The 12,889-nt window shown below is 42.0% G+C and overlaps 1 protein-coding gene across 1 annotated transcript in view; it reads right to left on the bottom strand.

Moving 5' to 3' along the window:
- Positions 1–7,995: 7,995 nt before the first annotated feature.
- LOC113888456 (multidrug resistance-associated protein 4-like) overlaps positions 7,996–12,889 on the bottom strand; it is a 90,993-nt gene continuing 86,099 nt past the window's right edge. The window contains exons 19-20 of the mRNA XM_027535579.1: positions 10,345–10,476; positions 7,996–8,129 (exon numbers count right to left, since the gene is read on the bottom strand). Coding sequence (XP_027391380.1) covers positions 7,996–8,129; positions 10,345–10,476 — 266 coding nt within the window. The remainder of the gene's footprint in view (positions 8,130–10,344; positions 10,477–12,889) is intronic.

Below are 12,889 nucleotides of genomic sequence, written 5' to 3'. Positions count from 1 at the left end.
GAATCATAAATGTTCATTACTAAGTGAAAGTAGTCAGTCTGAAAAGGTTACATGCTGTATAATGCTAACTGTATGACAAAAAGGCAAACTATGGAGACAGTAAAATGACCAGTGGTTGCCAGAGAGTGGAGACAGGAGTAAGGGATGAATAGGTGGAGCATAGATGATTTTTAGGACAATGGAAATACTCTGTATGATACATGATAATAAAAATGTCATACATTTGTCTAAACTCATAGAATGCACACCAGGAGTGAATCCTAATGTAAACTATGGACTGTGGGTGACTATGATGTATCAGTCTAGATTCGCCAGTTGTAGCAAAGGAAGGGATGTTGGTCATGGGGAGGCTCTGGAGTGTGAGGGCAGGGGGTATATGAGACACCTCTGCAATTGCAACCCCCCATAAAAGAAAAAAAGTCAATGAAATACTGACAAGATATTGATGAAAATGATGGAGACCCGGGTTCGATCCCTGGATTGGGAAGATCCCCTGGAGAAGGAAATGGCAACCTACTCTAGTACCCTTGCCTGGAAAATCCCATGGACAGAGGAGCCTGGTAGGCTACCGTCCATGGGGTTGCAAAGAGTCAGACATGACAGAGCGACTTTACTTACTTATATATCCAAATGGTGAAATGTTATAATAGAAGAAATATAGAGGTTTTCTTCTAAGTTATAGACCTAATAGTTATAGATTCTATAGTACTAGTGTATCCCATTGATATCATAGATGATTTCACAGGCTTACTCATTATCTGATACAGATACAGCTTTCTTCAACTCAATCAAGAAACTTAGAAGGCCAGACTTGGCCTTTCTGTTGTCATTTTTAAAAAGTAATTTATAAAACACTACCAGAGTTATCATCATAACCTTCTTTCCATCCCGTGCAAATCACCATCAAGAGAATCCAGTTTTTCTTCATTAACATATTTTTGTGCTTATTAAATGGCTTCCACTTAATTAAGAGAAGCAGAATTTAAGAAATACATTTATAAAATTAACTTGCATTGCATATTTTCACATTTAATCTCTGTTTTGAATATTCATAGGTATGTTATATGATATTCAGGGTTAAAACTGAAGTGCTGTTCCTGAACATAAAGAACTTCAGGCATTTTTTTTGTATTTTTGTTTTCTGAGAAGAGACTTCCCTTCCTTCCTTTTAGATGGTCTCCTTTTCAACTGCACTCTCAGGGAAGCTGCAGGTATAAAAGTAGCAAACTGAATCTAAATGAAATGCATGTTTCCTACCCTCTCAGAACTTACAACAGATACTGAGTATGTAATTCCCATCCTTAGAGTCACACCTTCTCATGAAGGCTTTTATTATAATGTGGACAACAGAAATGAAGTCCATTATGTTTCAATACTAAAACAAAAAATGTTAACGCTTTTGATGGGCATTTTCCTAAAATGTGTTGCTGATGCCCCTCCATTCTTAAGAGTTTGCAGAACACGATGGCAAATATTATTTGGTATCATTGCCAACATGCAGTGTTGTGCCATTTAGTACAATAGTCTTCCCTTTAGTACAAAAGGTTTCCCTTGTGGCTCAGCTGGTAAAGACTCTGCCTGCAATGCAGGAGACCTGGGTTCAATCTCTGGGTTGGAAAGATCCCCTGGAGAAGGGAAAGACTACCCACTCCATATTCTGGCCTGGAGAATTCCATGGACTTCATAGTCCACGGGGTAGCAAAGACTCAGACACTACTGAGCGACTTTCACTTTCAATAGTCTTAGAGGCTAACAAAACATGGATATAGGGATTTATGGATTTACTAACACTTTTAATAGCTATGATTTAACTTTTAAATTTTCATGTCTGTTTTTAAAATATATTTTCTTCTCCTCATGTTTCTAATAATATTTTACTTTTACTACTTTTAAACTTGTTTGTAAAGTAAGATTTAAAAGGCTTTAAAGTAAGCATCTGAGGGTCTCCACTAGGAATAATAATGATGACTTTGGACATATAATTTTGTCAACTTCATTGACAAATGAAGATGCCTCTTGGTCTCAGTTGTCTTCTATGAGACTGAAACTGTCCAGAGAATGACAGCTGGAGAAGTGACTGTTATCAGATGCTCTGCTTTGCTAATGGTTTTATAGTGTCCCCAAATGGTTAGTAAATTTCTATTTTCTTTAATATGAAATATTTAAAGATTTCTAAAAATACAAATTTTTATATTTTAGCAGTATATACATCCCAAGCAGATTACATAAAATACTGATATTTGCCTACTTATTTAAGAATTTTTGTTAAAGAAATAAGACTTATGGAAATGAAAAAGAGGAAGTAACATCAAGAGTGAGAGAAGTCAGACTGAGCCCTAAAGCCCTCCAACATTCACAGGTAAAGACTCACCCAAGGCGACTGAGGTGGGAGAAAATGAGCAGTCACAGAAGTGAAGAGAGTGTCTCTAGAAGGAGAAGCTGGAGACCATGCTTCTGAGAGGCAGGTAAGATGAAGATGAAACAGTAATGATTGGATCTGGCAAAGCAGAGGTTTTTGATGACTTATTAAATGCAGCATTTTAAAGAGAGAGCGAGAAACCCAAATGGTCCAGGACCTCAGGGCAGTCAACAAAGCCAAGGACACACATCCAGTTGTCCCTAATTCCTACACCCTGCCTGTAATTCCTACAGAGTTTATTTAAGCAAGAATACCCTCCCAGAGGAAGAGCAGGCACACAGGTGAGGAGCTGCTGTCCTGGGTTTCTTTGGCAACCTGTTTATGCCAAGATTGCTCAGTTATGTTCAACTCTTTGTAACCCCATGAACTGTAGCCTGCCAGGCTCCTCTGTTCATGTGATTCTCCAGGCAAGAATACTGGAGTGGGTAGCCTTTCCCTTCTCCAGGGGATCTTCCCAACCCAGGGATTGAACCCAGGTCTCCTGCATTGTAGGCAGATTCTTTACCAGCTCAGCCACAAAGGAAGCCCAAGAATACTGGAGTGGGTAGCCTATCCCTTCTCCAGTGGATCTTCCTGACCCAGGAATTGAACCAGGGTTTCCTGCATTGCAGGTGGATTCTTTACCAGCTGAGCTATCAGGGAAGCCCAACATGAGAGGGTAAGCTGACCGTAAGTCAGGTTGGTAACAGACAAGACACCTAGGAGGCCATGTGTGGGTGCATGAATGCTCAGTTACCAGTTGTAACTGAGTGACCCCATGGACAATAGTTGTAACTCTATGTGACTCCTTGGACAGTAATCCATCAGGCTCCTCTGTCCTTGGAATTCTACAGGCAAGAATATTGCAGTGGGTTGCCATTTCCTACTCCAAGGAGGCCATGGAAGGCTAGTTAATGAACATGAGCAATAGTTTTTTCTCCAAACTTCAGCTTGTCAAGCCACTAGGCAGACTCATAGGAACTCACTACAGGAGGGAAGCTCTGTATAATTGGTTAGTTGAGCTCAGAATAACCTGTGGCATGAAAGTATAGCCAGTCTGGTAGTGGAGACATGTACCATCTACACAGTGAACACCCCCAACACCAGACCCCCAGGTCCTCCAGACAAAACCCATTCAGACCAGAGGGATATATCCTGGAGAAGACTGGTAGATAGACTCTACTGTCATGCCAACAGCACAGGGCAACTTCAAGTACCTCTAGGTACTAGTGGTCATATTTTCAAGGTGGGTAGAAAGGCTCCCCACTAGAACTAAAATGGCAAACAAAGTGGCTAAAGAGATATAATTCCCAGGTTTGGGCTCCCAGGTTCCTTATAAAGTGATAATGGCATAGCATTAGCATCTCAAGTGACAAAGGGGATAACAAGTGCCCTGGGCATAAAGTGGACTTTTCACTAAGCCTGGAGACCCAATCATGAGGGAAAGAAGAGAGATCCAATCACACCTTCAAAGACACCTTAGCCAAGCTATGCCAGGAGAAAATGTTACGTTACTCTCACTTGCCCTGATCTGCATGCTGTTAGCCCCAAGGGTAACAGTGTGCCCTTAGAGTCAAGTGTGTTTGAGCTCATGGTAGACCCACCCCCTAAGCCAAGAGAAGGGACCCTTTAGTTCCCTTGAAGTAGGACAACTCAAGTGTGCCCTCCCTGTAGGAGAAACCAAGGTAACCAGTTGATGCCTGTACCTACTGACTTGCCTGCCACTCCTTCCAGCCAGAGGCCCAGGTGGCTCTGAAACCTGGAAAACAGCAGCCCTCAATCCCAGTCACTCCTGAGAGGAATGGATCCCACTTGGTGATGCCAATCACCCATCTGCCTCGAAGTTGCAGGGGGTCACTCCATGGGGACATCACACTCAAGTGAAGGGGGCCTTGAGCCCCATCCTTTGGAAAGACAACCTAGGTCAACAGATCCCCTTGAGTACTCATGTGAACCTCTCTCTGACCTGAAGTTTCTCTTCCAAAAAACAACAAAAGTATGTCCCTAAGGAGCAAATGACTAATTTTGGGAGTCACTGTGTTCAGAGGAGAGCTAGTGACCTTGGCTGGGGGAACAAATGCAACCCTGTCACCATAAAAAAGGGAACAGTCACCCTTGCAACAGTGACCAACCAGAACAGCTGGGGCTTCCAACTGTGACGCAAGCCCACTGCCTCCCAGACCAGGATGATCCTGGGGCACCAAGTTAACCTTGAACACCCATTCATGCCAAGGGAGGGGTCTATGCACCAGGCGGCATGTGGAGATGTTTTCACATGGATGCATGTGGCCTCATAGAAGAAGGCGCAGACGGACCACTGAGAGAGCCGCTGGGCTGCATACACCAGGCCGCCTGATCCAGGAAACAATTTGAGGCCAGGGTGATGGGGCCACTGGAGCACCCCTGGGTTTGTGCTTTCCTGGGCCCCTTCATGACCCTCAGAATCTGGAAAACTCCAGACAGTGGTGGCTCAGAGGCAGAGCAGTTAGGGTGAAGGCCCGGGAGCACCAGACATGTCCACAGGCAGCAGGAGAAGTCCTGCTCCTCCCCAGGCCCTGAGGACCCCACACTCAGCAGGAAGCAGCTCCAGGAGCTGAGCCTACACCCTCAGCACCCTCAGGATGAGGAGCAGGACGGGGACAGGGGAGGGGTGTGTCACCCACAAAGCCCATCAACAGTTCCCGGGGAGGAAACATCGAATCTGCTCATAAAGTCTAAGCTTTTTTTTCCTTTGTGTTGGGTTGAGTTTCATTTGCTCACAGTGTTTGTTGTGCAGAGGTCTAGTATTCAGCCCTTCAGACCAGAGTCCCTGGTGCAAAATGGCCACACTTCAGTTCAAAGGGCTGTGTGCAGAGACATGGCACCCAGCACTATGATCTAGAGCTACAGCAGCACAGCTAAGCCTTCCCATGAGAATCTCCCCCATCCCAGATGACAGCCCTGCTGTCATATAAATCATATAAATTTATATTTATATCATATAAATCATATAAAACAGCCCTGCTGGTGTGGGGGAGAGCATGTGCTCTAGACCACAAGCTTCTACCTCTCATGTTTTAATGGGAATAAAGCTCTCCTCTCATTCTGAATCAAATTTCTCCTTCTATAGGTGCAAGGGATACCTGGCAGAAGGACCCTTGCTGGAGTCTGACTCGGGAGTCTAGGTAACAGAACAGGAAGAAATCAAAGCCTCTTCTGCCCAATAATGGAGTATGATCCTCCTAGAAACCTAGATAAGGGAGAAGCACTGGACTAGCCTAGGAAACTAATGATCTGCATCACTACTTTGAAAAGTGATGTTTAGCCTAGGAAATTCATTGTCCTTCCCACCCCTCACCCAACCCAGGTGAGGTTTGTAGGCTGCCTTGTTCTATCAGGTCAAAGACTTAACCTCTCAGAGTGGATTCTTGAAGGAAATCCATTGTCTGGGAGACCCAGGCTCACACTAGAGCCAGAAGCCAACGGTACTGAGCATTTTCTCCTTTAGTCACACCCACCCTTCTGACTAAAGCCCCAAGTGAGTGAGTGAAGTCACTCAGTCTTGTCCAACTCTTTGCAACCCCATGGACTGTAGCCCACCAGGCTCCTCCATCCATGGGATTCTCCAGGCAAGAATACTGGAGTGGGTTGCCATTTCCTTCTCCAGGGATCTTCCCAACCCAGGGATCGAACCCAGGTCTCCTGCATTGAAGGCAGACGCTTTAACCTCTGAGCCACCAGGGAAGCAAGAAACACCCTATAAATCAAGTGAGTGATTTATTTATCTTCTTATTCTATATTTGAGTATAGCCAATCAACAATGTTGTGATAGTTGAGGTGCATGGCAAAGGAATATAGCCATACATATACAGGTATCCATTCACCCCCAAATTCCTCTCCCATCCAGGCTGCCTGGAGCAGAGTTCCCTGTGCTATACCATAGGTCCTTGTTTCAACAGAATGATTTAGACTTGAGACTTGGAGACTGGTTTTAAGCATGGATATGTATTTAAGGAGCTGCAGGGACAGGAAGCAGGCTTTCTCAACCTCAGGCCTACTGACATCTAGGACTAGATAATTCTTTGTTGGTGGGGTGATCTGTACAATTATTAACATGTTGTACATCTTGGTTCATTAAGCTGGGGTGCTTCCAGCATTTAACACGACTCCTAAATACGTACAATTTCACCCATAGATACTCCAGTACACACCTCTGAGAGATAAAGAATTGAGAAAGATAAACACAGTCCATTTCCGTTTAATAATCACCTTAACATTAATATATATATATGTGTGTGTGTGTGTGTCTATATGTGTGTGTGTGTGTATATATATATATATATATATATGTGTGCTCACGTTCAGTACTACGTCTCAAGAGCATCTTGAGAAACTTTGTCAGATGACTGCTAAAATTTTAATATTAGGATTTCACTAGATTTTTCTTCTGTTCCCTCAGTCGTTATAAGTATATGCATTTAATTTGGCATTACATTTCTTTACTAACAATCCAAGACGTTGTCCCAGTGACCACTGCTCCCTTTTCTAAATCATTATAAACCATCAGTTTAATACTGCACTTTGGAATTTTACATGGAAGCAGTTTCTGGAATGATTCATTTCTTCCCTTTGAAATATTTGGATAAAAAGATTCAATCTTATCTTGATACCACTCCTTCTCTTTCATTATTATTGTATAATAACCTAATGAGATAATTTTCCACCCAAGAACTGGAGTCAGAAATTAAAAATTATTCTGAGGAGAGGTAGGAATTTACCAAAGGCCTGAGTGGTGGGAGGCGCTGCCACATAGAGGTCACAGCTGACAAAGATAACTTTTCCTCCCTGTCACAGTTGTTAAGGGACATGGTTTTGGTGAAAATGCTGTGATGTTTGCCTTGGCTGCTTTTTACATGTCCACACCCTAGTTTAAAGCCGAGAGAAGAAACCAATCAACACCTCAGACCCTCTTGCCTTTCTACCCTCACCCTCCCGCTTTGTCCTTCTGAGTGAAGCCACTCAAATATCAAGAGATAAGCTTTTAAACAGCTGGGAAGTTAGCTGGAGAAGATTTCAGTTCTGAGACAGAACTCTGGGGAGTCCTGAATAGAGGTGAGGGGAAGTCCAAGGGCTTCTCTTGGCCTCAGACCTTATTAACAGGAAGTTTGTACCTTTCCACCACCCTCTTCAATTTCACCCACCACCCACCCCCTGCCTCTGGAACCACCAATCTGTTCTTTGTATCTATGAATTCGGTTTGCTGAGGTTTTTCGTTTGTTTGTTTTCAATAAAATGTTTTAATCTTTAGACTTGGGTACCACAACCACAGTGTGGAGCCTGACTGCACACGGTGCTTGGAACCCAGGGCTCCCTGGACATTGAGTTTCTCCTCCCGACCTTCCTAAGACCTTCATGTATGTTAACAACACCATAGAGGTTCTCACCACATTGTCATTTACTCATTGGGAGCTTCTGCGTGTATAGGTCTGTGTCCACACGTGGGCAGTGTAGTGAGGAACAAGTGAGATGAGAGCCAGGATAGGAAAGAGCTGGAGACCAGCCGCCCTGCCCTTTTCTGCAGGAAAGGCAGAAAAGGAGCCTAAACAGCCCTAGAACAATCACAAATGCTCCTGCGCAAACGATGAGCCTCTCCTGTAGACCTGCACCTGGGACCCCCACCAGCAGGGGGCAGCACCTGGGAGCGTCGTAGTGATGCTGGACTTCCGCCCACATGGACCTCCTGAGTCTGAATCTGCAGGTTAACAGTGTCCACAGGTGACCTGCGGAGAAAGCAATGGCAAGCCACTCCAGTACTCTTGCCTAGAAATTCCTGGACGGAGGAGCCTGGTAGGCTGCAGTCCATGGGTCGCTAAGAGTCAGAGACGACTGAGCGACTTCACTTTCACTTTTCACTTTCATGCATTGGAGAAGGAAATGGCAACCCACTCCAGTGTTCTTGCCTGGAGAATCCCAGGGACGGGGAAGCCTGGTGGGCTGCTGTCTATGGGGTCGCACAGAGTCGGACACGACTGAAGCGATTTAACAGCAGCAGGTGACCTGTGCTGCTGCTGCTGCTGCTGCTGCTAAGTCGCTTCAGTCGTGTCCGACTCTGTGCGACCCCGTAGACGGTAGCCCACCAGGCTCCCCCATCCCTGGGATTCTCCAGGCAAGAACACTGGAGTGGGTTGCCATTTCCTTCTCCAGAGGTGACCTGTAGGCACGGTCAAATATGGAAAGTGCTGACCCCAGCTACAGATAGACCTATGGACAGATGGAAAAGAAGAATACGTAATTAGTTAGGAGGGCTTCTTGGAGGAAGCCTCTAACAATGCAAGAAGCTGAAACTTATGAAGAAATAAGATCTTTGCTTCCAAGAGTGGTTCTCACTTGGCTGCAGGGTGGAATCACCTGTGGGGTCTTAAAAATATTGACTTCTGCCTTCCCTTCCCAAGATTCTGATTTAACTGAGATAAGCAACCATGCTCATAATTATCTACCTCAATAGGTGGAAGCTAGATATAAAATCTGTTTCATTAAGTCTTTTTTTTTTTGTCAAGTCTGAAAATTTAATTTTAAAAATGTTTTTCATGTAGCATCTTCCAAAATTAAATATGATTAGTTTTGGGATCAAGCAGTGTTTTGGAATACCTGAAGCTTCTACCTATTGGGGTAGATAATTCTGAGTTGGTTTATGAGTATGGTTGCTGACTGAAAGAGTGATTTTAGTTAGAACTGTCCAATGTAAGCTTTCTGTAAAACATTCTATGTGTATCAAAGTCTTCATCTTGGTTCTTCCAGAGCTTGTGTTCCACCCTCTATGCTTGTGTCATTTTAACACATGTGAAGGAAGAACAGTTTAGGCATTGGATGAGGACCTTCTCAAATACACCTTCTACAGTCTCCAACCTACCTTTGTTGTTGTTGCTGTTGTTCAGTTGCTCAGTTGGTCCCACTCTTTGTGACACCATGGACTGAAGAACTACAGGCTTCCCTGTTCTTCACCATTTCCTGGAGTTTGCTCAAGTCATGTCCACTGAGTCGGTGATGCCATCCAACCATCTCCTCCTCTGTCATCCTCTCCTCCTCCTGCCTTCAATCTTTCCCAGCATAAGAGTCTTTTCTAAGAGTCAGCTCTTCGTGACAGGGGGCCAACCTACCTTTATCCATGCCTATCCTACTTTCCTTCCTGGTGTTTAAGAATCACCAAGGTCAATGATTCCACCCTGGGTCTTTGGGTGGAAAGACACTCAAAGTCCATCCATCATCCCAACCAAAGCAATGGTTCAAGGGCAGGAATTATATTCATTTTCCAGATGAAGAAGCTAAGATTCAGAGGTTGAGACACAAAGGCGAGTAACTAAGGGGACCGTAGCCCATTTGTCAAGGACGATACCAGTGTATTGTTCTGGCATCTTGCTGGTTATTGCTTTCCTTTCACTCTCAAGTATCCCACTCTGGACACTCTTTGGGCACTCACATTTTTAGCATGTGGCACAGAAAGAACTGGCATGCAGATCAGTTTGACTGACTCCAAAAACTGGGTTTTGTGTTATCCTATGCTACCTCTTAACATTTCAGATTATAATATTTAGAAAGAAGGTTTCTTCTTTGTCATCATTCATTCAGAAAACATTTACTGAGCATCTCTATGTGACAGACACTGTGCTGGAGGATGTAACTAAAAAGCGAATAGGATCCACTTGCAAGTCGTGAGAAGCTCATGATTTACTAAGAAAACAGACCACCTATGAAAGGGTGTTAGAGAAATATGAGTTACCTAGCATGAGGACTGATCTTTCCAGAGAAATAACAACTGGTTTGATCCTAGAGAATGAAGTATCTCCCCTACATGGGGCTCCTGCTCTTTTTTCACACCACAGGGGCACTGAGGAGAATCACCAAGTCATCATTCTGACTTACACATCAGTCAGCAAGAGTTTCACCCACAGTACATCCTCATCACCTACCTCTGGACCTGTGACACAGGCCGTGAAGACCTGGAGATGTGCTGTTCTGACCTCCCTTCAAGGACTCTCCCCCTAGTTGCTGGAAGTGCTGCCAGTGAGCAATCTTCAGCCTCCACAGCTTCTGGGGGCAGCCTGTGTGAAATGACCCATCCAGGTGGAGGCATAAAGGCCTGGCCAGTGGACATGTCAGGACAGCCCTGAAGGGCCATCTTCAATCCAGAGCCCTGAAGGGTCAGCTAAGGTCATCTGGCCATGATCCAGCTTGGTTTTTTCCCTCTGCTCTATCCAGTTTCTTCACTCTTAATTCCATGAGTGCTAATTCCAACAAACCCCTAATAAACATCCCAACTAAACTCCATCTGAGTCTATATCCCAAAGAACCAATCTGTAACATACATCAAAAACATTCCAGAATTTGAGAAGGATTTTTTTTGAAAATTTCTGGTTATACACATAACATCTTAAAATCCCATGAATAGAAAACAAAATGGTGGAAACAAGGACTTTGTGTGTCATATTTTTAAACCTTCATTTAAAATCCTCACTCTAATGTTCTCTGACCAAAATGAAGTTAAGTTATATTAATATCAAAAGAAAACTATTACATCAAATCATAAGAAACTGCTATTTTTATGAGCTAATAAAGGTTGACTGTTAGCAATTTACATAGCTAATATAAAAGAAAATAGCTATATTAGTATCTGGAGTTTAGAGAACATTACACTGATGAATAACTCATGAGTGAAATATATAATAATAAATCAAATTAATAATTTGAAAATACATAATACTGTGATTATTGAACAGTGCTCACTACCAAACTTGTAGGCTACAGCTAAAGTGGGCCTTTAGGTGGAATAAAAGGTAGGTTTTATGTACTTGCATAGGGGAAAAAAAAGTTTAAAAATTAATATGTTTCCAATTGAAGAATTTGGAGAAAAAAACTCAAATGAAGAAAAGTTGAAGGAATGGAAGAATATGATGAGCTAGATAACATAAAATCAGAAAGAATCAATCAAGCACAGAATTTGATTCTTTGAAAATTAATAGGAAAAAATCAAGCAAGATTATTCAAGAAAAAAAACAAGGCTCAAAAAAATTAAAAAGCAAAATAGAACCCAATTATAGCTACTTAGATATTAAACATATAAGATTTTATGAATAATTTTAAGTCAATCAAGCTGAAAACTCACATGAAATAGATTAATTCACAAAGAATGAAACTTACCAAAAATGACTGTAGAAATAATAGTGGTCTAATACTGAGTGGTCTAAAATAATCACTAAAAATAAACTAGATGGTGATGGTCTCATGACACTGTGAATGTGGCTAATGCAGTGAATTGTATGTTAAAATGGTATCATCGAAATTTTATGTTATAAATTTAAAAAGTGTAAAATATAGAATACAATACAATTCTCCATCTAGAAGACAGTGATCACCTAGAAGGGCTCCTATTTTGAGAAAGCGTATTTTCTCTTCCTTTTGTTTTAGAAATATAATCAAATATTACCTTTTAAATCAAGTGTCTTTTAAATTTGGGCAGAGGATACCTCTCTTTCCTATCTCACATAAACTAAAGTATATTTTTTTTTGTTTTTCTTTTTATATCTCTATTTTAATCAGAGATTTATATGCAATAATGGATCGTAGCACTGTTAAAGAAAGTGGTAAAACAAATGGTGACTTCACATGGTCTTCAGTAAATAGAACCCCTAATAAAATTGGAAAGTAATATATAATTTTAGGAACAGTAAAAAGACATCTGTGACAACTTTCTTTATACCTCATAAAATGAGTTTTGGTTCTGGAGTCTCTCAAGGCACTAAACCTGGTAGACAGCTTTCACTGGTGGACTTCACTCTGATTTGGATAAGAAAAAATAGTATAATATAAATAAAAATAATAAATCATTTTGTTAGAGCTTGAAACCATTGGGCAAAATTGGAGAAAAGAAGTCCAAATAAACTAACATCCATGTGTAAATATTTGGGACTAGTTTAAAAAAAGTATAATATAGTTTTTGCAGTGCAAAAACTATTGGAAAAACACCTTTGGAATAGACTTGACATCATGGTAGAATCACAGTGCTGACTCAACAATCATTAAGGCTGAGGGCTGTCCATTGGAAGCATTCATAACCACATGGCCACTGTGAGTAACGTCTGGTTATTTCTTTTGGTGTGTGCCTGAAGGGGAAAAAAAAGAACAACAACAAAAAAAAATGTTTAAAGCATTTTAAAGTCTTCCTTCTAAGGCAACACACTTGGAATACATGTGGAAGATGTCCACATCTTCATATTAAACAATCACATAGCTACTGGAGGCACAATTTTAAAAAACCAGGGATGTGCTTATTCTATGGAGGAAGAAGTAGTCCCATTAGACTTCTCAGTGGGGCTGGGCTTAATGCCAAATAACCTGTAGATTCACTAGAGTTCTGATCATTCTAATTCACAGAATGCTTTGTTACTACAGTATATTAAAAAACAAAATCACTTACTGACTCAAAACCTGGAGATAAATTAAAAACAGAGTGACAAA

Source organism: Bos indicus x Bos taurus, unplaced genomic scaffold, assembly GCF_003369695.1.
Source record: "Bos indicus x Bos taurus breed Angus x Brahman F1 hybrid unplaced genomic scaffold, Bos_hybrid_MaternalHap_v2.0 SuperScaffold_100147, whole genome shotgun sequence".
NCBI lineage: Eukaryota > Metazoa > Chordata > Mammalia > Artiodactyla > Bovidae > Bos > Bos indicus x Bos taurus.
The sequence above is the reverse complement of the archived record's forward strand: the minus strand, read 5'-3'. Positions and strand labels throughout refer to the sequence as shown.